At 41.5% G+C, this 24,065-nt stretch overlaps 1 protein-coding gene across 1 annotated transcript; it reads right to left on the bottom strand.

The window, feature by feature from the left end:
- Nucleotides 1–32: 32 nt before the first annotated feature.
- cabp7a (calcium binding protein 7a) lies at nucleotides 33–23,653 on the bottom strand. The gene is made up of 5 exons (XM_076731421.1): nucleotides 22,650–23,653; nucleotides 5,975–6,118; nucleotides 5,719–5,831; nucleotides 3,971–4,121; nucleotides 33–2,243 (listed from the first exon to the last, which is right to left on the bottom strand). Exons 1-5 carry the CDS (start codon nucleotides 22,756–22,758, stop codon nucleotides 2,113–2,115), a joined length of 648 nt encoding a protein of 215 aa, XP_076587536.1. The 5' UTR covers nucleotides 22,759–23,653; the 3' UTR covers nucleotides 33–2,112.
- Nucleotides 23,654–24,065: the final 412 nt, after the last annotated feature.

Raw genomic sequence — 24,065 nt, 5'->3', positions numbered from 1 at the left:
ATAAATGGGCTTTTTTTTTTTTTTTTTTACCCCGCTCTCTCTTTTTGTGTGTTTCCTCAGAGTTGACACTTTTGACAAATTGCCCCCGTTCATCAGATAATCGTTATCCCGCCTGTCTCTGGGCGATAGGGTCGTCTAATTTTGTTGCCACTGTGAGGTTTTGGCTCTTGTGTGAGATCCAAGTTTGGGGAGCTGCCAATGGCGATCCTTTAAAGAGGTATTCATAAGATGTGAATTATTTAGATCTCTATATTGCAGTGTCTTGTTTTTGAGGACATTTTGAAGGGCTGCTTTTTTTTTCTTTTTTGACTTTCCAGACACGTCTTGGCACTGTCAGAAATTTAAGTTTGCTTTAAACCAAAAGTTTGTTTTACCTGATTCCAGGTAAGATTAAATCTTTGACTTCTGGCTCTGGTTTTCTAATTCAAATGCAAATTTTATCGCTATGCGGCCCAGCCCTGTGTCACAGATCCCTCCAAAGCTTTGGTTGAAGTAGGTTTCTATGTACAAAACATTAATGACAGACCTTACCCAGATGCATGCACAACATTTTAAACTACACCCAATCAAATTAAATGTGGTGCTTCACAGATATTAATGTTTTATTGCAACAGTTTACACCATTTGGCCCGGTCAAACATCAATGCGCTGGGCAGCCTCTGACACCCAGGTCTCCACTCATCTGTCTGTATCTCGCTGAATGAGAGGGCTGAACCCTGTTTGAACATCAGATTCAGGGTCTCTGTTGTATTGCCAAAACCTTCATTTGAAAAGTGCTGTAGAAAATGTTCAGACCTCAGCAGTTACTAAGTCCATTGATGCTAATGTTTTTAAAGATTCATGTCTGTTCAAAGCATTGTGAGATGTCTATTTTACACACATTTATTGCTCCATAGCAACGCATCCGGACGAGAAACAAAAAAAACAAACATTCCTGCACATTTGTATCGGCGCTACCAACCAGATCAGTTTCAATGCATATTCTTTAAATGGTTGAGTGGCACACACCTTGAAGTTGTTTGCTCTTCGGTGGCAGTGACAGATGATCATTAGGCGCCCGGCGTGGCAAAAGGTCCACAGGTTAGCAATCCCGCAACTAATTTTTAGGAGCGTGTACTAAAGCAGCCCTTCTTTTTCATGCAGTTGTATGCTTTACTTTTGTTGTGATTGCTCATACCCCGCACCACATACAAATGCTCACAGTTATCATTAAGTAATTGAAAACAGCTCTGTTACACAGTCATAATGATTAATACATTGATAAGAACTTTTACAAATGTGTCAAGACGACTGTTTAAATCCATGCATTTCATGCATAGATGATGGTCATCCTCTGAGGCCCGCAAAGCCCCGCTGTGGAGACAGAGAGAGTCGAGTGTTTACTGCATGTCCAGACACTTTCCAGCCAGTTACCTGTTCATTCAGACCTCAACACCTTCCTCCCGAGAGCTGTTAACCTGCCTCACCTTGCTCCATCATCCCCAGACTGAAGCCCTGCAGCCTGTGAATGAGTGAAACTATCCACACACTCACATGCGCCTCCCTGAAAACCCTTTTGTCTGTTTCTTACCAAGCTATTGTTATTCCCAAGTGGTTTTTGAACAATGTTGCACCACATACAGTATCTCCACAATGCTTTGCACTCCAGACCTCACACATAATACTTTCAAGCCTCACGAATACATTTGCTCCAATGTGCCCACAATATTTCACAGATTTCTTTCTACTCGTTTACAATAAACCGCATGGTACACTGGACAAATACAAAACTGGACAGTCACTACACTTCTCTCTATAGCTGCCACCATACTGAATGCAATACTGCTCAAATGCACATAGCTAATGAATACTAAATGTTATGTTATGAAGAGTGATATGTATAGTTAGCTGTCCACTTCAAACACACCGCTGTCTCTTTGAGGTCCAGTTGTCCTTGAAATTCATCTCTGACCCAAAGACAAATCCCTGCATTTGTCTGCAGTCACATGTTGGCCTGTTTTACAGCTGTGTGATTGTCTGTTGTGGTTGTTTTTTTTTTTAGCTTTATCTTCTCAGTCATTTATCTGGAAGGCAGCCTTTGGGTGGTGGTCAAGGCTGAAAATGCTGCTGCTCCTATTTCATGCCGCTCCGCAGCACCTGATTGGCTGCGATGAGCATGACGCTGATGATGAAAGCAATGGCAAAGGCGCATATCAGGCTCTTGCGCACACAGGTTTGCTTGACTTGCTGCGTCGGGCTGGAACCTGGAAAGAATAATAATAAAAAAAAGAGGAGGTAGGAGAGAAAGAGAAAAAGATGACCTGAAGGTCCATTGAATCAGGTGTTATTTACTGCTTGAGAGATATCTGATAATAATTTCCGTATGAAAGAGCTCATCACAAAACCTTACAATTACATGAACACAATTATAAGGGATGAACACTGCCAAGAAAATTTGTTTTCACACCTGTATGCTGCGTAACTGCATCTAGATTGAAATGTTGATTGGAGTTTGGGAGCAACAAACAAATGGATTGGAGCCTGACTGGCATATTAAAGGTGCTCATCAGAACGCCAGCGCTCCGAGAAAAGGTGTTGCATACCTGCTGAATTATCTGAAGTAAGAACCAAGAGCAGCAAAACAGAATCTTCAAAAAGAAACTTTTATATCTGCTGCACCTTATTTTTGTCCAGATAAACGATTTCAAAAAGCTTCCATTTGATCTTGCTCTTAATTTCCTCAAGAGGTCATTGGTGTTCTGGGAAAAACACATTTTTGTGATGCGTAAAAGTCCCTCTGCTTCTTCAGTGAGGGATTTCCTGCAATGACTTTCAAATGAGCTCCAGAGAGCGGGGTTCTCCACACAGAGTATGTGTAGGCAGATAGAGCTTTAGCAATAGTGTAGTAATGTTTTTGAGTGAGGAGAAAGCGAGAGGGAGAGGGAACAATGCCAAATGCTACACACAGTTGCTCAAATTACAGAACAGCTGCCTTAGAGGACACAGCATTTCATACACTGCTGATAACTGGCTTCAGTACATTATGATCTACTGAGGCTGCTAATGGGAGAAATCACGCCGCTGTATCGCTGCTCTTTGAGCACAGTTCTTCCCATGTGATTTCTGGATTTTGCCTCAAAATGGCCAGGTTAGGAAGAAGGGTGAAGTCTGTAGTCTGGAGTGTGGTAAAAGCAGACCAGTGTCATACCAAAGCATGTAATACACCTGTGAATCTACTAGAGGAGAGTGTGTCAGTGTCATGTTTTTTCCTCAACTAGGTGTGAAAAGTACACACCTGTATGAAGGTGTACGACCAGCAGGGGGCGATAATGGTGGCAGCAAAAGACAAGGAGGTTGGGTTGGCTAAACGGACTTTGACCCAGGAGACCGGGGTTTGTCCCATGTGACACCAAGTCATCATGTACTTTTTTTAACTTAAGGATGTTGCCGTACTTACATATGTAAGTTAATTACGTTCCTAACATAGAGTATGTCACGTATGTTACATCATCTATGAATGAAACATACTTAACTAGCATGCTTATTTTAACCGAAACCATGATCTTTTCCTGAACCTAACCAAAACACCTGAAATGTTTCTCAGAAACTTTCAAGTGACTTGTAATGACCATTCAATCTTTCCACTGCATCTATAGAAGCTATATACTCTTTGATGAGTAAGAGTAATTTCACCTAAAAAACTAAATCCTCACTTACCCCAGTGGTGTATGGTCATACAGACAGTTTTAGTTTTATTTACTTGAGATATCCACCTCTAAGATTTTCATATAATGAAAGTGAATTGAATTTATCTGTGGTCTTGAAACTTAGACATTTGGGATGATGACATTTGGGAAAGTACAGGAGGGGCGTCCTGGTAGCCTTGTGGTTAAGGTACATGCAATATAACAGCAACGTCCCTGGTTTGATTTGCTGCAAAGTACATCACAAACAATAGACGTCTGTTGAAATAAAGGAGGTTCTTCCTTACTGTCTATATCCACCTGGCAGTCCTCAGGGTTCTCTATGTGGTTCTCCTCAGTCATGATGATGTTCTCGATGTCTTTCATGGAAAGGTGATCGCAGAAGGTGTCGTACAGAAGCCTCTTCAGCTCTTCGACTGTTAACTTCTGCATGTCACACTGGAGATACACACGCAAAACTAAACATTAAAATGGACATAGGCTGAAGGACGTGAAACCACAAACATACATGCGCTACATGCAAAGAGGCATATACACGTGCATACAGTATGTTGGCACACACAAGTAAGACATAAAGAGGAAGGAACAGTAAGAGCAGCAAGATCAATGCATGAAAAGGAAATATAAGTATGACTTGATGTGTTAAACTTCAGGCAAAGTTGACGTCCAACTCAAATACAAGGTCCGTGCAAGTTGAATTTCCTATTGGACGATTAAGCAGTGTGATTTGCCTGCTGGATAACTGAGCTCATATGCCTCATTTTCAATCATATTAGATCAAACTGGGCTTTTCAGAAGGGCGGCCATAAGGAGACAGAAGTTAAAGTGAGTGTTTCAGAGAGAGGGTGAATAGAGGTGCCACAGCAATGGACTATATAAGAAAAATAATATGTTTTTTGAATGTTAAAGCATGCAAACATCTTCTAGGAGACACCCAAAACAAAAGCAGAAATCTGAAAATGAGCATAATATGGGACCTTTAATTCCTTTACTTAGGCCTAATGTTAGGTACTTTAACCTATTCAGCAGCAACACATCATATTTTATAAGCCGGTCTTGCATGTCAAATCATATTCTGCAAAGAATAAGCAATCAGATAAATTCAGTGGAGCAAAAAATACTATTTGCCTCATAAAGTCTAAAGTAGCAGAAAAAGAAAAGAAAATATTTACCTCAAAGTTTAGATTTTGAGTAAATGGATTTGCTTACACCCCACCTCTGGCATTTTATAAAAATTGAGTTAAAAGAAATAAAGAATCTGTGAATGGCCGAGACCAAAAAATCCCTGCAAACATGCCGATCCAGGATCTGCACCTGTTCAGAAAGCTCATCTGTGTCACTCATTTTCAGTTCAGCCTGAGCCGAGCTCACCAGTGTGACCGGAGGCTCTGTGTGATCAATCCAGCAGCACATGCTTGATACTGCTATTCACATAGAATGTTATGTGAAGCTATGCAGCCTTTGCAACAGTCCCTTGGGTTTCTCGACTCTCCCAGCAGGTGTCTTTGCTTGTGATTCTTTTATTCCAACACTGACTGCAACAAGAATTCCCATAAATCCCCTCTCTTTCTCACTTGATTTGGAGCCTCACTGTCTGACAGCCACTCAGGCGCTGTTATCACCTAACTACAACAAAGGCAGCTTTGACAAGAGCTCCATCCCATTAATTTCATCTCACTGTCAAAGTGAGCAGTTGATTATCTAATGAGGTGTCTGTAAATAAATTAATATCTCTTTTACACAAAAATTGACTTTAATGTTCTAAGTAATAAGACTGTCGCCACACACAACGAGGCGGAGATATCAGTTCAAAGTCTTGATGAAGGACACAGTTCTTAAGGGAATCCAAACCTCTCGAAGATTAAAATCCTCCTATTAACAACCCAGTGGATGTGGCAATTAAAAGTGGTTTTCCTTTAAAGTCTTACAGCAGCAGGGTCTAAATGTTTCTGCGCTTGGTGGTTCGCTACAGCTGCGCCTCTGCTGTCTGTCTTCTCTCTAATAGGCAGGAAACGAGTGATTGAATAATGAGCACCTTCCAAAAAACGGAGTCAAAGTCGGTGCCGTTGAACTTATCTGGCAGCCCAGCCGCTGTCAGCTTTGGGCCCAGAAGAGTGACAAACTCCTCAAAGTCCACCTGGCCGTCTCCTGCGGAAAAGAGGAACAGTCGGTGTTTATTGTGGCTGGTTTTACTGCCTGCTAAAGTCCAGTTTTGTGGGCAAACAGGGAGCAAGTTGCTTCTGTGCTTTGCGACTTAAGATGATAAAATCCAAGCTGTGTGTTTGCCTCACCGTCCATGTCCAGTCTCTGGATGATGACCTCCAGCTCCACCTCATTTGGCATGTAGCCCAGGGAGCGCATGGCCATCCCCAGCTCCTGCTTTGAGATGAACCCATTCCCATCGCGGTCAAACACTTTGAAGGCCTCGCGGATCTCTGCAGGGAAGACGCACACGCACACACACATACACACACACACACACACACACACGAGTTGAAGTCTTGCGGTAGAGCAGGATATGAAAGTGGGAAATGTTCCACACAGCAAAGACACATTTGTTATGCCGCATCAATGCTTGAGTCATAGTTGTATGGGGGTTGGCAGCTCAGGAGAACAAATTCCACCAGTAAAATGATGAAAAAAGAGCCAAAATAAAATAAAATAAAATAACACTTGCACAAAGAGCTGAGATCAGGACAAAATTTCAACATTTTAAAGGGCAGCATTCTCTGTCATCCTTGAATTTAAAATTTCATGGCGGATGAGTCAAACCTATCAAAGTCTTCACTCTCTTGACTGCCAAAAATATCACAAGGGTGTATTCTGCTGTGATACGAGGTGGGGAAAGTATTCTGGTGGTTGCATTTCCAAGATTCCAGTCCGTCCAATAATTTCTTAGACACAAAAATGAATGGCAGAAGGGTTAGAATAGTATTCCCAATATATTATGAGTATTTGAAACAATTACCACCAGCTCCAAATGAGACTGATGATGTTGAACCTCTATGTGTACAAGCTGACATTAAAATCAAATAATGTGAAAAGGCTAACTCACCATCATCCATTATAAAGAGAAACTGAGAATGATGTCCATTTTTCTCTGTTTCTTTTGGATATGTTTGTTTGGATTCCCTCTGATAGTCAAAAATATTGTGTTTTAGGTAAATAAGCTGTTTTGCACTTAAACACTGTTCAAAATGTCCTTATACCTGAACGACTCAACAGGTCTTTTGCCAATGACTCCTAAAGCAACACAAATAAAGTTCCAGTTCAACATGGCCGCAGTTTGGCAAGGTTCAGGCACCAAAACTACATGGTTAGATTTCAGAAATCAGAATCAGAAATCAGAAATCAGAAAAAGCTTTATTGCCAAGAATGCTTTTACACATACGAGGAATTTTTTCTGGTGAAATTGGTGCATTTAGAAAAGGAGTGAGTGATGGGCTGACATTGTCCGTTATAGGAGCATTTCATTAAGTTTTCATATCAAGATGAGCTGTCTTGTCATGATGAGTGCTGCTCAACCTGTGAAAATAGTTGCATAATGTTTCCTGAAACTCCATAGACCTGGTTGTGTCAGAATTCGGGGCTACTAAATACTAAAAGGTGCTACTGTTTTGTTGATACTAGCCAGGACACGAAACATTCTGCAGTTTGAAGCTCATCTGTGTCCTTCTTTTTTTGTCCTTCTTCTTTTTCCCTGAGTCCTGCTTTTTTCTATTTTCTGGATATTTTGGTGTACCATACTTGTTTGAGTAGCTGCTAGCTGCTCTGTTACTATGTTGAATCTCACCTCCGTTATCACATGAACAGTCACATTGCCTTACTCCTTCCAAGATTCTCAACTTGCTAAGTAAGAACTAAAATTTTATCTGAATACTAAAAATATCGGTGCCTCTGCTGCAATGATTTTGACTTCCATTGACCATGTCTCCTGTGACCTTCCAGACTTTATAGAAGAGCAGTACTAAACCACTGGAGCAGTGCCCCTTTAATATAGCTCGATAATGAAAGAGGTTGTATTGTGCTTCATGTTATTAGTAGCAGTGAGTTTCAGATAAACAGAGGAAGAGGAACTAGAAAACAGCATCATCCACAGAAACTCAAACCTCAGCAAAATAAAATGAAAGACATCCCAGTACTGGACGCACAGTTTGAACACTGAGATGAAGAAGACCTCCCATTAATACAGAGCCTCAATCACTACAGGAAATCTTTAAGATGTTAATTCCTCAGTTCAGATGAACGGCATATTTCCCCTCATTCTCCACTCATTTACTCTTCACGAGAGACCGAATCCCTTCATTTACATGCAGTAGCATCCACTATTGAGTCACCTACAATTTTAGACTCGTCCCATCATCATGTCGCACGGCTGATTAGCACACAAAAGAGCGGAGCAGGAGACGAATCTTAAGATAGAGCTGATGTAAACCTTCAGAAAATCAAGCGACATATCTCTAATCTCTCTAATCTGCCATTTACTGGAATCAGAAACCTTGAAATGCATCACTGAACCATCATGTAAGAGTCATATTGTATTCAGGCTTTGTAAAAAGACTTAATGGAAATAAGGTATTTTCCAAGGGTCTGACTGAGCCTTACGGACGAGGTCAGAGTAAAGAGTTGTAAATGGATTGTAGAGTGGGCTTCTGAATGTGTAATGGAAACAAAACAAGAACAGAATGATGTTGCTAAATAATACATTGTTACACAGGTGACAATAGCAGCCTTCTAGGTAGGCGACATAAAAATTCAAATGCAAATTTAAATGACTTTCTGTTCTCGCTTTACAGCCAATTAGCAGTTGTTGAGTTACTGAAGTGGAATAACATAAACAAACTTCATTAATCCATTGCGAAGCCAAAAGTCTTGTAAATGGGAATTGCTGCTCCGGTGATTTGTGTCAGACCGGCGACGAATGGCCGAGCCTCAGGCCAAAATCCACAGCGTGACAGTCGGTGACAAATATTTCAGCTGGAAAAACAAAACATGAAAGATCGATGACGGCAGGAAACGGTGTGTGTCATTCTGTTTATAATGTGGTACCTCGGCTTCGGGAAATAGTTTTTTGTAATCAAGTACACGTCCGCAGAATAGAAACCCTGCCACAGGGACAAGGGTACTTGGCAATCGTGTATTACAATGGATTACATCTGGGCATGCAATTTACAAAGCTGAGCACAGTGACATCCGCTGCGGCTATTCTTCACATTGCTTTTCTCTGCAAAATGTCTTACAGGAGATATAGTGTGAATCATTGGGCGCTTCCAGCTGTGGTTACCCCCACCCCCACCCCCGGCTTCCTTGGGTGTGATCTTATTGTTTATAGAATAACAATACCTCAGTATCCACCTGAGGTCCTCGCTCCATCTGTTTACCTTAGAAAAAGGGGCTTTGCAGCACATAGAAAAAACATGTTGCGGCTACACAGGAGGCTAGCACACTTTTAAATAAGGTGCCAAAAAAGCTTTGGCAAATACTCTGTCTTCCATGAAAGCTTTATTTATTGATCAAAGGGCAAGGTGAGCAAAACATCCCCACTGGTGAGTGCTGCATAGTATATTTGATGTAAAAAAAAAAAAAAGTTTGGATTGTGTAATGAAATACGGCCACTCTTTGTTGTGGGAGGATTTCATACTCTGTCACAAACCATTTACAGGATACAAACGCCTCAGTGCTGCATGGGCCAGAAATATAATGAATGGCTTATCAAGTCCAGTGAGATATACAGCCGTAAAAGTGGAATATGTATAGCCATCAGAAAAAAGAAACACACTTGGCTGTGCTTGAAATCAGGACAGAGTGCTGCGAGAATGAACTAACAAATCTCCGAAGTAAACCAGACCATACATAATCCGCACTCACTTATCAAAAGAGGCTGACTAATCATCCTCTGAAAGAATTAATTTCTCTTTTTGACCACACGCCATCTAGATAGAGCGCTATCTCTTTGAGAGTTTATCTATCTTAATTGTCCTCCCAGAGAGACAACTATATTCTCCCGCTTTCATTTTACTCTGTGGGCCCAAAATTGGACAAATTCTTATGTATGCCACAGTGACTTTATTGTAATTGAGAAATTGCCTCTGTCAGACGCCAAAATGTTCTCTCTCCTTGACTGTGAATAAATTGCTCTGGGAAGAAAAAAAGAGAATAGCTCTGATATTGGTGTACGCCTGCACAGATGACCCGAATTATCCGGCCCAATCAAAGGGAGGCAGTTGGCAAAAATGAGCCACCGCTTAATCATTTAGCCTTGAAATAAATGGATCTAAATACAAGGCACGCATAATTAAAACGACAGTGGGTCAGTAGCTGCTATCCACTCTCATGTTCCCAAACCAAATCATGGAGGTAAAAAAGAAGAAGAAGAAGAAGAAGAAGAAGAAGAAGAAGAAGAAGAAGAAAGCAAAGGATGGAGATTGTTTTGCTTTCTGCCACAATGACAGGAGATTACACTGTTGGGTAAGTCCTCATATTGTACCGTAGCATAGCTGATTTACATTACAGCTGCTTAACATGAACATCACTGTTTTCATTGTTCATTAATCTGATGAGTGGTGTCTGTGTGTGTGTGTTGTATAAAATGAGAGGATACAATGAAAAATGCCCTTCACAAGTCGACATTGTCAAATTGCTTGTTTCGTCTGAACAACACTTGAACACTGAAGGATAATCAGTTCACAGTGATAGAAAATCAACAAATCATATTTCAGAGGATGAAACCAAAGGATGTTTGCAATGACTAATGCTTTGGATGATTTGAGAAATGATTAGCCAATGGACAAAATTAATCAACAACAAATTAATTTATTGAGCAGTCATTTCAGCATTAATGTGCTCTTCTGGGGGGTTTCTCTGTTTGTCTGTTCTTTATTGAAATCCTAGAGGCTTTAAATCTGCATTAGGCTTCACAACAAGGTGTAAACATAACAATGGCGTCATCACGTTACGTTTTAGCTTTGTTCTGGTCTCTCCTTTCAGTGGATTATTTGACTCTTTAGTTGCTAAATGCTCAACTATGTTCATCAGCTAGTTGCTAACTTTGTCTGTTGCTGGGTGCTGGGCTGGTAGCAAAAAGCTAAAAAAAAAGTAATAATAATAATAACCCCTCTGTATGCTTACACCCGTTCCTGCAGCTAGAAACTGGGTTGATGAGAGCGGTGAGTGTGAACCAAAACAGTAACAACTGAGGGAAAGTCAGTCTCTGTGGGTTTGTCACTACAAGCAATCACTTTCACGTCTCTTTATTTTCATCAAATATTGATGAGAGCAGCCTGAAGGTCTCCAAGCTTCATATGTTGAGTGGGTGCCAAATGGTAGACCAGTGACTGTATATAACAGCTGCCATCATAGACTGTTTTAAACAAGCTTCCTTCCTTCATAAAATGGTGACATTCATTCATTTTTGGGTGTTCAAACCTAAGACACTGCCATCTTGCTTGGCTGGAGTTTCTGGAACTGCTTCAGGAGATATGCAAGGCACTAAGTCATTTTCCATGTTCGTCAAAGTCAAATTTTACCTCTTGTGAACTGTTTGAACGGGCATAAAAGCAGAACATATAATGAACCCACCATTTCATTTAAATTAGGGTGTCACCATTCTGGATTTTCCCTTCATTGCTGCAAATTTTATTATAGCTCCTGGCCTCTTTATACTTCACTGACTCTCCGTTAAAGCTTCAATTACATTTTACTTTATTACCTTATTAATATACATATGTTTTCTTCTGTGTTTGTTTTTTTTGTTGTTTTTTTTTTTGAGCTGCTGTTGTTGCATCTTCCAGCCGGTCTCTGGGACCGTGGCTCCACCAGGGAGGCGTGAATATTTTTGTTGAAAGCATGTGGTATTTGCTTTGATGTAGAGAGGTGCTTGTTGGCCTTCAAAGATGCGATGCCATGCGGTCCCCCGTGGTGTGATCTGACAGAGGATGAAAAGCCCAAGTTAAGATCGTGAGCTGCGAGAGCCAAGCATCTGAAGCTGAACTCCCACCAGAGAAAGGTGCAGCGTACTCCCATCACACTGCTCTCCCTGTACACCGTTGTATATCAATGAAGTGCACTGGATCCTTGCTGCAGCACAGAGACACCGAACAGTCTGTGAACTGTATGCAGCATTAGACAAAGCCAGGAATCGCTTGGAAATGGAGCTGATTCATGCAGACAAATAGAAAGCATCAATGACAAAAGGGCCCGACATCACTTTCTATGTGGACTTTTCTACTACTCTACACGATATAGTGATAAAGTGAACAAGATTTCAAGAATTTCATCATCTTTGCCCGTATACATATAATAAAGCAAACAGTAATCAGAAAGAAATGGGTAAAATTAACTTTCCTCGTCCTCGCACAACAGAGGCGGATCACATGGGAAATATTTACTTGGATTGCCGAGGCAAGCCTGGAGCAAAGCTTTACCCCTTTTCAGGCTAAATTTAGCATCAGTGAAAACTTTTGCTAATTACGCGCGGTACACTCTGAGCAGAACAGGCTAATACTGGAGCTTTTGTAGCTGTGAAGAGTCCGTGAATGTAATCCAGGGCCTGTTTTACAGAGCCAGAGATCCTCTTCCCCTCAGTCAGACCTGCATCTGCTTAGGGCTGCTTTGGATCGGTAATTGCAGCACACCCACTCTTTATGTAAGACCTTATCAGTGTGAGAAAAACACAGCTTGTGTGTGTGTGTGTGTCTGAACCTCAAGCGACTATTTTTAAACACCCATAGCAACCTTAATCCATCTTTAGCTGGATATGGGCTGACTTGGGCACCCGGAAGATTTGAATATTACCATAGCAGGCTTCTAATAAGGCTCTGGAGTATTCAAAGGGGCTATATGGCAGAGTTGCCTATGTCTTAAGGAAAAAATCCCACCTCTGGGTTTGGATAGAAACTCCTCCCTCCATTATGCAATTTGAAGCGCTTTAACCTCGCCAATGTAACACTGACATGACCACAGGGAGAAACTGGAAGAGAAAGAAAAGTTAGAAAGGCCGAGGTGTTTCATCCTCAATAAGGAAAAAAATCCCCGGGCCAACTTCTTAAACCCCACTTGACCTTGAATGATTGGAGTCAGCGAATGGGTGAAATTTTAGCCCGTCTCTGCTGCTTCTTACGGTTGTCTTTTCCAAAAAAGAATAAGATTCATTGATCTGTCTCCATTTTTTTCCCTTCCTTGCTCTTATGTTTTCTCAAAGCTGCGAGTTTTCATCATCACAGCCGATCCCAAGCTGAGCCACGGCCAATATCCATGAGGCGAAAAGCCGTGAGAAGCACCTCAAACAAAGGTCAGATGTGAACAATCAAAAGCCTCCATTATACATTATAGCTTATCCAACACTCCCTCATCAGTTCCACCATGTTAATGGTACGCGCTCCCTCATGGATCACGTTTTTCTACCACTGGATTTGGTTATTGTCTGGTGTAGAATTTGCAGTACTGCTCATCAGAGGGAGGAAATATTACCTGGGAGAAAAAGCACTTCACCTTCCAGAACCCATCACAGTTAATTTCACAGGTAATAAAGTCTGCTGGATTCACTCCTTCGTGGCAATCGATCAAAATGGAAATAAATGATTTAGCTTTAACTTACCTGACAGCTGTAATCACAGCATTTCATGATATTCTCCACTAATCTGCACCATGTTTTCCATCAAAACCCAACGTGGCAGGTTACAGTTACTGATCAGCTGTGAATTTATACGTTGTGGATTAGCTGGATAGCTTATTCTATTATTGAGTGTTAGATGAGAAGATTGATGCCACTCTCTGATCTGTACGGTAAATATGAAGCTACAGCGAGCAGCATTTTATCTTATCTTAGCTGTAAACAGGAGGACACAGTCAGCCTGGTTCAGTTAAAAAATCCACTTGCCAGCACCTCTAAAGCTCATTAATTAAAACTTTATATCTTGTTTGTTGAATCTGTTGAAAAACTGAAGTATAAAAATGACAAGTTGCTGTTTTACAGGGGGTAATGTGTCAGATTTCCACTGGTTATCAGACATATCGTCCAGTATATAACCAACTGTCAACTGTCCAGTTCTTATGCTAAGCTAACGCATACAGACATTAGCGTGCTATCAATCTTGTCATTTAACTCTCCTCTAGAAAGCTAATGAGCGTATTTTCCAAGATTTCCAACTTTTTTTTTCAACTCTAATGTAAAGTGGCAACAATTCAGTGGTCATTCCCAGAATGCCGTTATATTTATATCTACTTTTTAGCCACTAACATCATCACAAACACCACAACATTTTCACAAAACCACATATAGGTTTTAAAAGCAGTTTTACTTGACAGATACAACCTGTGGCTTGCAGGTTGTGGTGCTGGGTCACTTCACCCTCTGAGAAACAGCTCATTTCTGCTCACATCATTATCACCATCTATGTCAAGTAGAGCTTTTTCATATGCTGCCTGTCTCATCCAGGCAGGTGGTACAACCAAGAGAGCCATTTTGAAATCCTTTCCTGCCTGCCTGCTTGTGTTTCTGCCCGTCTGCCTGTCTGGCAGATACGCAGTACGACCCTCCACCATGCAGGCAGAGCGGGAAATGTTGAGGATTGACGGGGTGACGGGAAGTCGTGCAAAGTCAGATTTATTGTTCTCAGGCTGATTACATGCTAGCAGGATGCTTTCATCTGTAATGTCACGAACTGCATCCTTTTCCAAAATGAATCAAACTAATCTTTGCGTCCTGCTTGCGTTTCTTTTCTTCACCCAGGTGTGTACCTTTTATCATTAATGTTTTTTAATGATAATCATCAAAGCCTCTGAGGCTTGTCAGGCACTTAAACAGAACAAACTGATATCTTGCCGCGGGAAACCTTCCCTGTACACTCACACACCACACTGCATCAGTCTTTTATGAATAAATAATAAAAGGCCACAAATCCAACACCACCAAGTCAAATTCTGCCAACAAACTCTGAACATTTCACAGGCTTTATAGGCAGTTAACTTGGCAGTAATTTAACAATTACAGCAGTCAGTGCTGTTGATGCCACATGTCTTTCTTCTTTTCAAATCATTAACAAAAGCTGTCTGAGTTATAAACTGACGTTTGCCAGACTTGTAACATTGTCAAAATGACTTGAAAGGCAGAAAGTGGAAATGTAATGGTGTTGGCAGCGGTGAAACACTTCATTTATTAGCTTGATTCAGTTTTTGGTTTCAATATTATTTCAGAGAGAGGATTGTTTTTTCTTCTGTAGGTAAGTATGGAAAGCTGTCATCTATGCAAGGGGAAACAAAGTGTTTGTTTAGGGGATCCAATTTAAGGGTAAAACAAGGTTGCTGGGGGGTTTTTTTCTGCAAGAGAACAATAATTGAACTAATTCTGGCTTCCTGGGAGAGAGCCTTGCTAATAGCAGTCAATAACTGAAGTGAACAGGAGAGAAAAGTAGGTGTTTGGCTTTGGTAAGCACATCTGGATTGTTTGCACGCTCAACACTCCCGAAAATCAGCCAGCATACGAGCTACCATCATGATTGGTCATTTTGGTCTGTGTTGTTGTTGTCCAAATCTTCTTAGCAGCATATGCTTTAAAATGGTCTCAGTTGACCCCTTGGAAGTACACCCCCACAACGCCCACTGATTCTGCACCAGCAATACGCATAATTTTTGCCTTGCCAAGCAGATGCCGGTGTCTTTAAATATCTTCATTTGTATTCATGTAAGTATTTCCAAAGGAATGGAAGTCAACCCTCCACCTCAGGGCGAAGGAATGAGTCAATGTTTTCTGCTGCAGCTACAGTAAGAGTGGAGCAGAAACATCAAGATCTCCTCACAGGCAGTTTATGCCATTAGGAACACAGTGGTGTCAGAGTGTTTTTGTTTTTGGTTTTTGGGTTTTTTGGGTTTTTTTAGCAGCTGTCAGTCAAAGCAATTTGCAAGTCCCAAAAACTCTGCCAAGGGAATGACTAAAAATGTTAAAAAGGAAGCCCCGATAGCATGTGTTAAATTTTTATTACTGAGAGCAAACTACTTTCCAAAACAAAATGCAGCATGGAAGCCAGAATATCTTAAGAAAATGTTCTCGAATGCAAATTTATGATTCAAGGAGACACATGAGGGGAAAGAAAACTCCCCAGTTAGTCCTGTCCACAAGCCAAGAGCGCTGACGCTCGCCATCCACAGAATTTACCTCTTTGAGTGTCGCTGCTTGTTTTACATTCACATTTCTGCCCCCACAGAGTTCCTTTTCCCCTGATACACATCAAACTAACCCTGAGCTGTGATCAAGGCATAACTACCTCAGCTCAGTCAAATTAATTTATCTAGTATGTGTGCAAGTTTTTGTGATAAACTGTCTAACCGAAGATACGGTACTCAGTGCCCCCTTTGGTGTACTGATTTCTTTCATTTATGGCCATTTCTTTCATGTTATTGTATAGGAAGCTTTATAATCGTGTATTAAGGGATTATGGATCCTACGCACAGACACTGTTGTGACACTGTAGCCCTTTTTTGAGGAGGTACATAGGCTGTCAGAGTAATGGAAGCTACAAAGACACCAAGTTGGCCTACTTGCATTTCCTTTTTCAGCGCTGTTGAGGGTGAAATAAGACTAAGGCTGTGTTTGGAAAGAGCGACTACCAATGAAAATGAAATCAGTTTATTTTGCAGTATGTAAGGCCAGGCTTAGCCCATTAGCTTTTCTGGTTCTGGAAAGCAGAAGTAAACAACAGCACGGCTAATGGCAAATCACCACTGCCATGCAGCATCCTCTTATGCACTAAAAAAAAAAAAGAGAGAGAGAAAGATATTATAAATGTAGATAATCACAATTTTCCAAAAGATGAACATTTGTCTGAGAGATGAGTAATGCCCATCTGATGATGGAAGGGAACCTGATTCACTAGCTTTTTGTTGCATTACTTCACTGTAAATGTAACACAAGCTGAAGCTAGTCCTCCAAGTAATTCTGTTGCTTTGGAAGTGCAACATTAGGCTGTCTCAATCAAAGTGGGTCTCTTTTCATAAAACCTGATGATTGATGGTATTTTTGTTCATGTTCATGCCCATTGTGGTTTGGCCATATTGTGAGCATTTCCCCTTGACAATAGCTGCATAATTTCAATAAAGTACGTCAAAAAATGCAGAATGACTGACAAATATCTTCATATTATCAGTTTCCAGTATAGTAATATCATTGGGGGCCCTGCTGTACTCTGCCATTCATGCTGAAGTCTAAGGAAACTGCTAGTTTTTGAATTCCACACATTAGCAGAAGTGAATTTAGTGATGAAATAGCATACGAAAACTGTTGATCTGACTGCTTGTTACTGGAGATTTTAATGCAGATTTTGCTTTTGTTTGCATACTGGACACTACTAACTACATTTTGGCCAAATCAGTACATACTGTTAGTATAGCAGTGGTTTCAAAAACAGCAGAGTGCACAGCTATGCTAGCAGCTCTGTGAGGCTGTACTTGAGCACTGGGGGACTGAACAACAAGCAGTGCCATTTCTACAGCAAACGCTGATAGTAATACTAAAAACAATAAGAAGTCTCAGTAATCTTCTCCTTTTCAGCAACATATATTTACTGCATGTCCACTGCAAACCTTCTGCACAACCCTTCTGTCGCTCGATATCGGAGTGAATGGAATACTGTTAACACAGTGACTGCACGCCAATAGTCTCCTCATTCATTCTCATAATCACAAGAATCAGGCCTTCCTTCTATCACTTTCATCACAAAGTAAACACAGTTGCTATAATTCCATCTTGAATCTGCAGTGATGCCGGTCTCATTATTCTGATCACTTCCTGTTTGCAACATCTCAGCTTCCTGTCTCTGGTGGGGACTGACAGTCCAATCTATGTTTGATCAGGAGACAAGGAAAGTCCCCCTCACTCGACGAGCAAACGAGCAAATGGAGAGATAACTTTGTAGGCTGTGTTGATTTCGATTACCACAGACAGTTACTCAGGATTTTAAAATGCTCCTTGAGAGATTTGTCCCTGCTGGGGTTGTGTGACAGGTTAGACTTTCACACCCAACCAAACACCCTGGAACTGGAACTGAGTGAGGAAAAAGTAAGTATCATTAAACATGTTGATGGATATGAAGCCATAATTTTGGTGTACATTGACATTTTAATCTGAGGATTAATATTCTGGTTCCACCTGCAGAAACAGGGTCCCTGGATCAGATATGGCCGCTATCTAAGTAAATTCCCTGGTCTGCTTCTCTCTGCCTTGTTTTATATGCACGGCAATTTTAAGGTATTGTCTGCAAGAGTACTAAATGACTGAGATGGTAATTTGTATTGACATTTTGCTTCCAAGAAGAATGACTACCACAAAGATTTGGCAGTTGCAATGATTTAGCTATAATTTAGCTTTTTGTTATGAATTAATTTGTATGTCTGGCTTGTCCAACATCCTTAATAAACTGCAGCTATTATGTTCCTGTTTTCAAGCATGAAATTTAGATATTAGGCAACAGCTAAATGATCTTTTTGTTCTGCTTTTTCTAGCAGTTTGCTCATGTATGTTGAATGGATTCATTTACCTTAATGTCAAAATGTATTGACTATTTCCAAGCAAATTCTGCTTTCACACCTGGCCCCAAATGAATTAAGGTCTGTCAGAGAAAACTGAATTTTGGGCCTAATTCATGAAAGAAATGGTTGAATGTAAGTCCTCTCAAGCAATCTTCAGAGTTTACTTCTATGGACGCAAGACAGAGTGAATGAACGAAAGGCAGACAATGGAATATGTGTCATTGTATTTTAGTAGAATTGAAGCTTTCTATGCGAGTCCACCACTCTGAAAACAAACGCAAATGCGAAACAATGAAAGGAAAGCCTGAGCAGATTTAAAGTGAAACAACAGATAAAGTGCACTGATCACAACCTTGTCGGAAATATGCAAACATTCTGCTCCTGTCTTATCTTCTGCTTGTGTCTACAGAAAACGACTGGTGTCTGTTTACATGAGCTTCACTCTGGGACCTGTTACAAATGCTATAAGCTCAGCCCAGGGACTATTTTGAAGCTGCCTCCAATAGGGCTGTTGTTAGGCAGTGTGGAAATGGGCTACCCACTTAATTCCACCTGCAGTGATATTGACACTGAGCTTTGTGTGTGTGTGTGTGTGTGTGTGTGTGTGTGTGTTTCTTTTAGTGGTGGAGGAGGTCTAAACTATATTGAGCTCCTGTAATATGACCAACTGTTTTTTTTTTTTCAACCCTCTTGTGTAGGAGGGGAAATGGAGAATATGGAGTCCTATTCAATTTATGCTCACATCATTGTACATTAAGGTACTTGCTACAACCCCCCACCTTCTACACACACATATACACACACAAGCTTATCGAGCATCAGAAAAATTGCGTTTTGTTCCAATTATGGCTTTGACAGCCTTCATGCCAGCAAACTCTGGTGCCATTGGTCCAATCCCTGGGGTGTCCAAGCCAGTAATTGAAAATCAAGTCCTTGGCAATGCGTGCCAATAGGGCTTGAGCCTTCTCTCCCTATACATGCACCGACACACACATATTCAGTAATGTGCAATTCCGTTTCGTGACAAAGCTCTGTCTCCCTGACGGCCGAGCTGATGTATGTGACACTTCAGACTTCCAACCAATTCTCGTCCATCTCTCAAGAGATGGGAGCGGTGAGGAGACACGGAGGCTGTCGCTCGAGCAGCGTGTCACTCATCTGATCATCACACACTCAAGAATGTTCTCAGTACATGTTGTAATTTGGATCTTAACCGGCTTTAAAGTATCTGCAATGCAAAGAGTCGTTTGGAGTCAAATCAAACAGATTGTTTCCTGTAAATATTGTTTTTCTTTTCTTCTGACCCAATGTACTGAAACGTTTGACATAGCAACTCTTCCCTTTGCTGCATGCTGGCCTTGCACATTTGATGAAGGTAACAAAATGTGGAAATGACCAGAAATCATATTAAATCAGATACATTTCATGTTTTATATGTTGAACTATGCATTAACAGTGTGTGTGTGTGTGTGTGTGTGTGTGTGTGTGTATAGATATAGATATAGATATAGATATATAGATATAGATAGAGAGATAGATCTGTTAATGCATAGTCCAAAGAGTCAATGATGGACAACAATGTGTTCAGTTTGTCATCCTACGTAATGATATTACTTATGTTAGGGTCGGTAGGCTCCCAGAGAGGTCTGACTCTCTGTTATTAAACTGTTATACCAGAAAGCCAAATGGATATTTTGGGATTTTAGAGGGCAGTGCTGCATAAAAGGTTCTGTCAGCACCAATCACTGATACAGAGCATATAAAAATCCACTGGATTTAACCATGTTTTACAGCAGAGGTCATGAAGACCTAAAACAGAAGTAATATTGGACATCTGAAGCGTCCTCAGCTAAAAATTATGTTTATAAGCAATTCTCATAAAATGAGTTTAACTCATGAAGTATCAAGCTAATAACACAATGTTAATTATGTTGTTAATGAAGGCCTGGCCCTCAAAAGGAACATCCAGATTATAGGGGGTTACTAAATAAGAGCTGAAATGTCCAATAAGGAGCTAAATGTATCACAATGCAGCCTAATGATCCCAGCTGCTTATAGCACACTCCTCCATCTCTGAGCAGCTGAAAATATGATGAGGATAAAAGCAGGATTGTTTCTAAAAGCTTTAAATTAAGCTAAATTGAGCTATTAACCAACAAACCAATCAGTCACATTTATATTATTCCCATTTGGGGATATTTGGCAAGCTGTGAATCTCAGTTACACAATAACAACACTCAGTCCCCTCAGTGACACTGCCTTCAAAGTCTGCCTATTTCACAACCTGTAAGACATCCCTCACACGGGATCACTAATGCTCTACAGCAGCTGAAAGAGGCTCTGTCACTGTTGTTAACCGTGCATTACCTCAGGCTCTCCTTTTCTCTCCACAAAGCATCCCATTGCTTCTCCACTCAAAGTGCCACTACGAGTTGAGCCGTAAAGCCCAAACGGCTCACTTAGTCCTGCGACAGACTCACTGCAGCAAGGCAGCACAAGTGGATTTGACTGACTGAAGTCAAAACAAAGTGTTGTCTGTTTATCGCACCTAAAGCTTGACCGTATGTTGAAGTGGGAGGGGGAGAAGGAAGCTGAGATTCCTAAATCTCACCAACCGAAAGTTTCTTCTGCAGTAGAGAAAAATGATTGAAAAAAGGAGACACCCATCACTTTTTTTATGCTGCTGCTGTGTGCAAAATATATTTCTGTCGTGCAACGTGTCCTGGAAATCATGTTTGACAGTAAAGCATCGAGTGATGCAATGCTATAATCATGAGCATGACATCATGCAAAGATCACTTTTGACATGCTGACACTTCTCTTTTATCACACGCTCAGTTTGTGAGATGTCAAAGCAAAACAGAAAGACAATAGAGTATAAAATGCATATAGCCTTCAAACAGTTTCATCTATCTTGCACCAATTCTTGTCTTTTCTGGATGATTCTGTGTGTCTGAAACAGGTACTGAGCCAGTTCATAGAACACCTTTTGGGAGTCAAACCCAATTCGTATTTGGCCTCTTCCACTCAGCTTTTCTAATTAATATCAACCTGAGCACTGAATAGCATTTCCCTGCCAAGCTTATTATGTGTGTATGTGTGTGTCTTTGCACATACTGCATATGCAAACCTCTTTGTGTGTGTGTGTGTGTGTGTGTGTGTGTGTGTGAGAGAGAGAGAGAGAGAGAGAGAGAGAGAGAGAGAGAGAGAGAGAAAGGAGTTCGGGGCTGTGTCATCTCAAATGTGTGCCACTCCAGGTTCGATTAACGGCTCCTTTCTCACCCTCTCACCAGCACCCATCAACAAGCCCCTGCTTGTCTGTAATTGACACATAAGCATTTCAGTCTTTGCGTAATCCGGCATGTGTCCCTCACAATGTGTGCTTCCCTAACAATGTGTGCATTATTAAGGTATCAAACATGAGATGTGCACTGAACGCATCACTCAGCCAGGGACACGTCAGCTACCTTACAGCATCACTGCACTGAATATATGTCAACAACACAAGAACTTACTGTCATCACACATGCTTTGGGACTTGAACAGTGTCCCTGGGGTTGCTGTATGATAATATGCAGATGCTCCGGGCATGAATATTCTCAGGATGATAATAATAATAAAAAAAAAAATGCTCTGAATTGTCATGTGTCAGCATGCTTGTTGAGACTTTGCTGTTAGGTGCCACTGCAGTGCCGTGGAGGGGTTTTTTAGGATTTACGTTGATGTTGGTTGAATCATTTTGTGTAGCCGTGGTACAAATATTTCACAGTGCTCAGAAAAGGAAAACAAAGATGGAATATCAAACACTCCTGGACCATCTGATCATCATAATGTATGTGTGAGCACACTTAATGGGCCAGTGAAATCAGGCTTCCGTCAACCAAATATCCACCCAGCAGCTTCTGCTTCTAGTTGGGGTTAGTGCACCACAGCTGTCCTCAAGAAGCAACACTTTAAGGCTGAAAGGGAGCAGGGAAGCCTTCTTTTATTCAACCAAGTCAGCTCCACGCTGAAGCTATATGCAGCCGACCCTCTGATTGAGCTGTAAATCTATATTTGCAATCAATGAAAGAAAATTGAAACAAGATAACTGATCTTTGAATAACACTGATAACAAAGAGTGTGACTTTTTTCACATTCTGTTTCATTTATCAAGATCAGAATAAAAGGGGGGGGGGTTTGTTGGTTTTTTTTGTTTGTTGGTTTTTTTTAATGAATCCCAAGCCCTGAAACAGGCCTCTTGTAAGCTGAAAATCAATCATTTCAAATCTCCATCCGCGTCATGAGCGCTATCCAAGGTGCTGACCGCGCGTCTCTTTGAATGAGCGCCACCGCAGGAGCTGACCACAGCCTCACACACGCAAGCCTGTTATTAATAAACGCCTCCTGTGTGTGGCCCACCGGCCTTGAACACCCTCAGGTATACGTGAACAGGTAACATCTCACCTTCAACTTCGTCTTCGGGCAGGTTCACCGGGGCGCTGTAGGAGAGGATGTCGGGGATGGTGCAGATCCCCCGGTACATCAAGGTGGAGGTGACTGGGTGCATCGGCATAACTGCGACCTTTGGTTGCCACCTGCGCCCTCGTCATACAGAAATGTCTACAGAGAGGATCCCAACTTCCCCCCACGGTCACCGCGGGATCGGAGAGTCCATGGATGGAGGGAGAGATATGAGGTAGGAAACTGTGGATTCCGCAGCGTCTCCGCTTGCTTTTGCTTTTGGTCAACGGCGGGAGAGCGGGAAAAAATGTAGGGATGTCTTACCTCATTGCAGTTTTGTTATTTGCTTGAGAAAAATAGTATCCTGAATAATACACAAAGTCTCTTCAATGAAAACTACCTCAGACCGAGTCAATGCGCACATGTATGCACCACCATCCACCAAGGCAAGCTCCACATCTGAGCTAATTAGTGCAGGTTATTTGTCTGATGTGCAAAACCGATCAATCGATACACAAATTTGTAGGTCATCAATCCACTGACTGTGCGTTTAGTCCCAGCGTTTCGTCTGCCGCGAGCCTGCATCCACTTGTTGGATACGCGCGCTCACTTGACGCACTCCGTCCTCGAGGTCCAGCCAGCTTCACATAATCCACAGAAACGACGCGTTACACTCAAAAAGCCTGGTGAGGAAATAGCCTTAAAAAAAATCTTAACGCGTCTCTTGAAAGCGTGAAAAGATGACAGGTCAGCGCATGTCCCGATCCTCAAAGACAATAATTGCTGGGCTCGCTCCTAATTGGTCATGGGGGCGCATTGCGTTCCAGTTGTTTCTTCTTCAGTGGAGGAGTGAAGGAGTGTTTTTGTGAAAGGAAGCTCTCTGTGTGGATCTGATATGTACTCCTCTCTCCCTCTCTCTCTCGTCTCACCCCCGTCACTCTGTCTCTCTCATACATACGTCTACAAATACACACACTCTACATGGGTGTAGGCAATCCCTCCCGAATAACACACAAACGCACCCCTCCCTCCCTCTCTCTCTCTCTCCCTCCCTCTCTCTCTCTCTCTCTCTCTGTTTCTTTATGTTCAGCTACTCTCATATTATGATTACTCACTAATGCTAGATTAAAACAGCTGTGATTGACAACTATGAACCATAGGTGAGTGGCTGACTTCTTCCCACTGAGCCAAAGAATGAATGCCTGACAATTATGCATTTTTATGCATTTGAAGTTTTGCTATGATGCAAAGCTGCGTCGCCTGCTGGTGTAGTTGGCCAGACTGGTGTGACATACAGTAGGAAGTATTTTGCAGACTGTGAGAGAGGGAAAAAGACAGAAGAAGCAGAGAAACTGAGTTACAATTCCCCCCAGCCTCCCTCTTTCTGTCTCATCATCTCCAATTGTATGCTTTGCTGCA

Source organism: Chaetodon auriga, chromosome 5 (genome assembly GCF_051107435.1).
Source record: "Chaetodon auriga isolate fChaAug3 chromosome 5, fChaAug3.hap1, whole genome shotgun sequence".
Lineage (NCBI taxonomy): Eukaryota > Metazoa > Chordata > Actinopteri > Chaetodontiformes > Chaetodontidae > Chaetodon > Chaetodon auriga.
Note: the sequence above shows the minus strand (reverse complement) of the source record. Positions and strands in the feature narration are given on the sequence as shown.

Excerpts from the sequence above, each read along its gene's own strand:
- cabp7a (XM_076731421.1), bottom strand. The coding sequence starts at position 22,758 with ATGCCGATGCACCCAGTCACCTCCACCTTGATGTACCGGGGGATCTGC. Across the intron at positions 6,119-22,649 it reads GCCCGAAGACGAAGTTGAAG|AGATCCGCGAGGCCTTCAAA; the intron begins GTGAGATGTTAC and ends TCTTCCCTGCAG. Across the intron at positions 5,832-5,974 it reads CCAGAGACTGGACATGGACG|GAGACGGCCAGGTGGACTTT; the intron begins GTGAGGCAAACA and ends TCTTTTCCGCAG.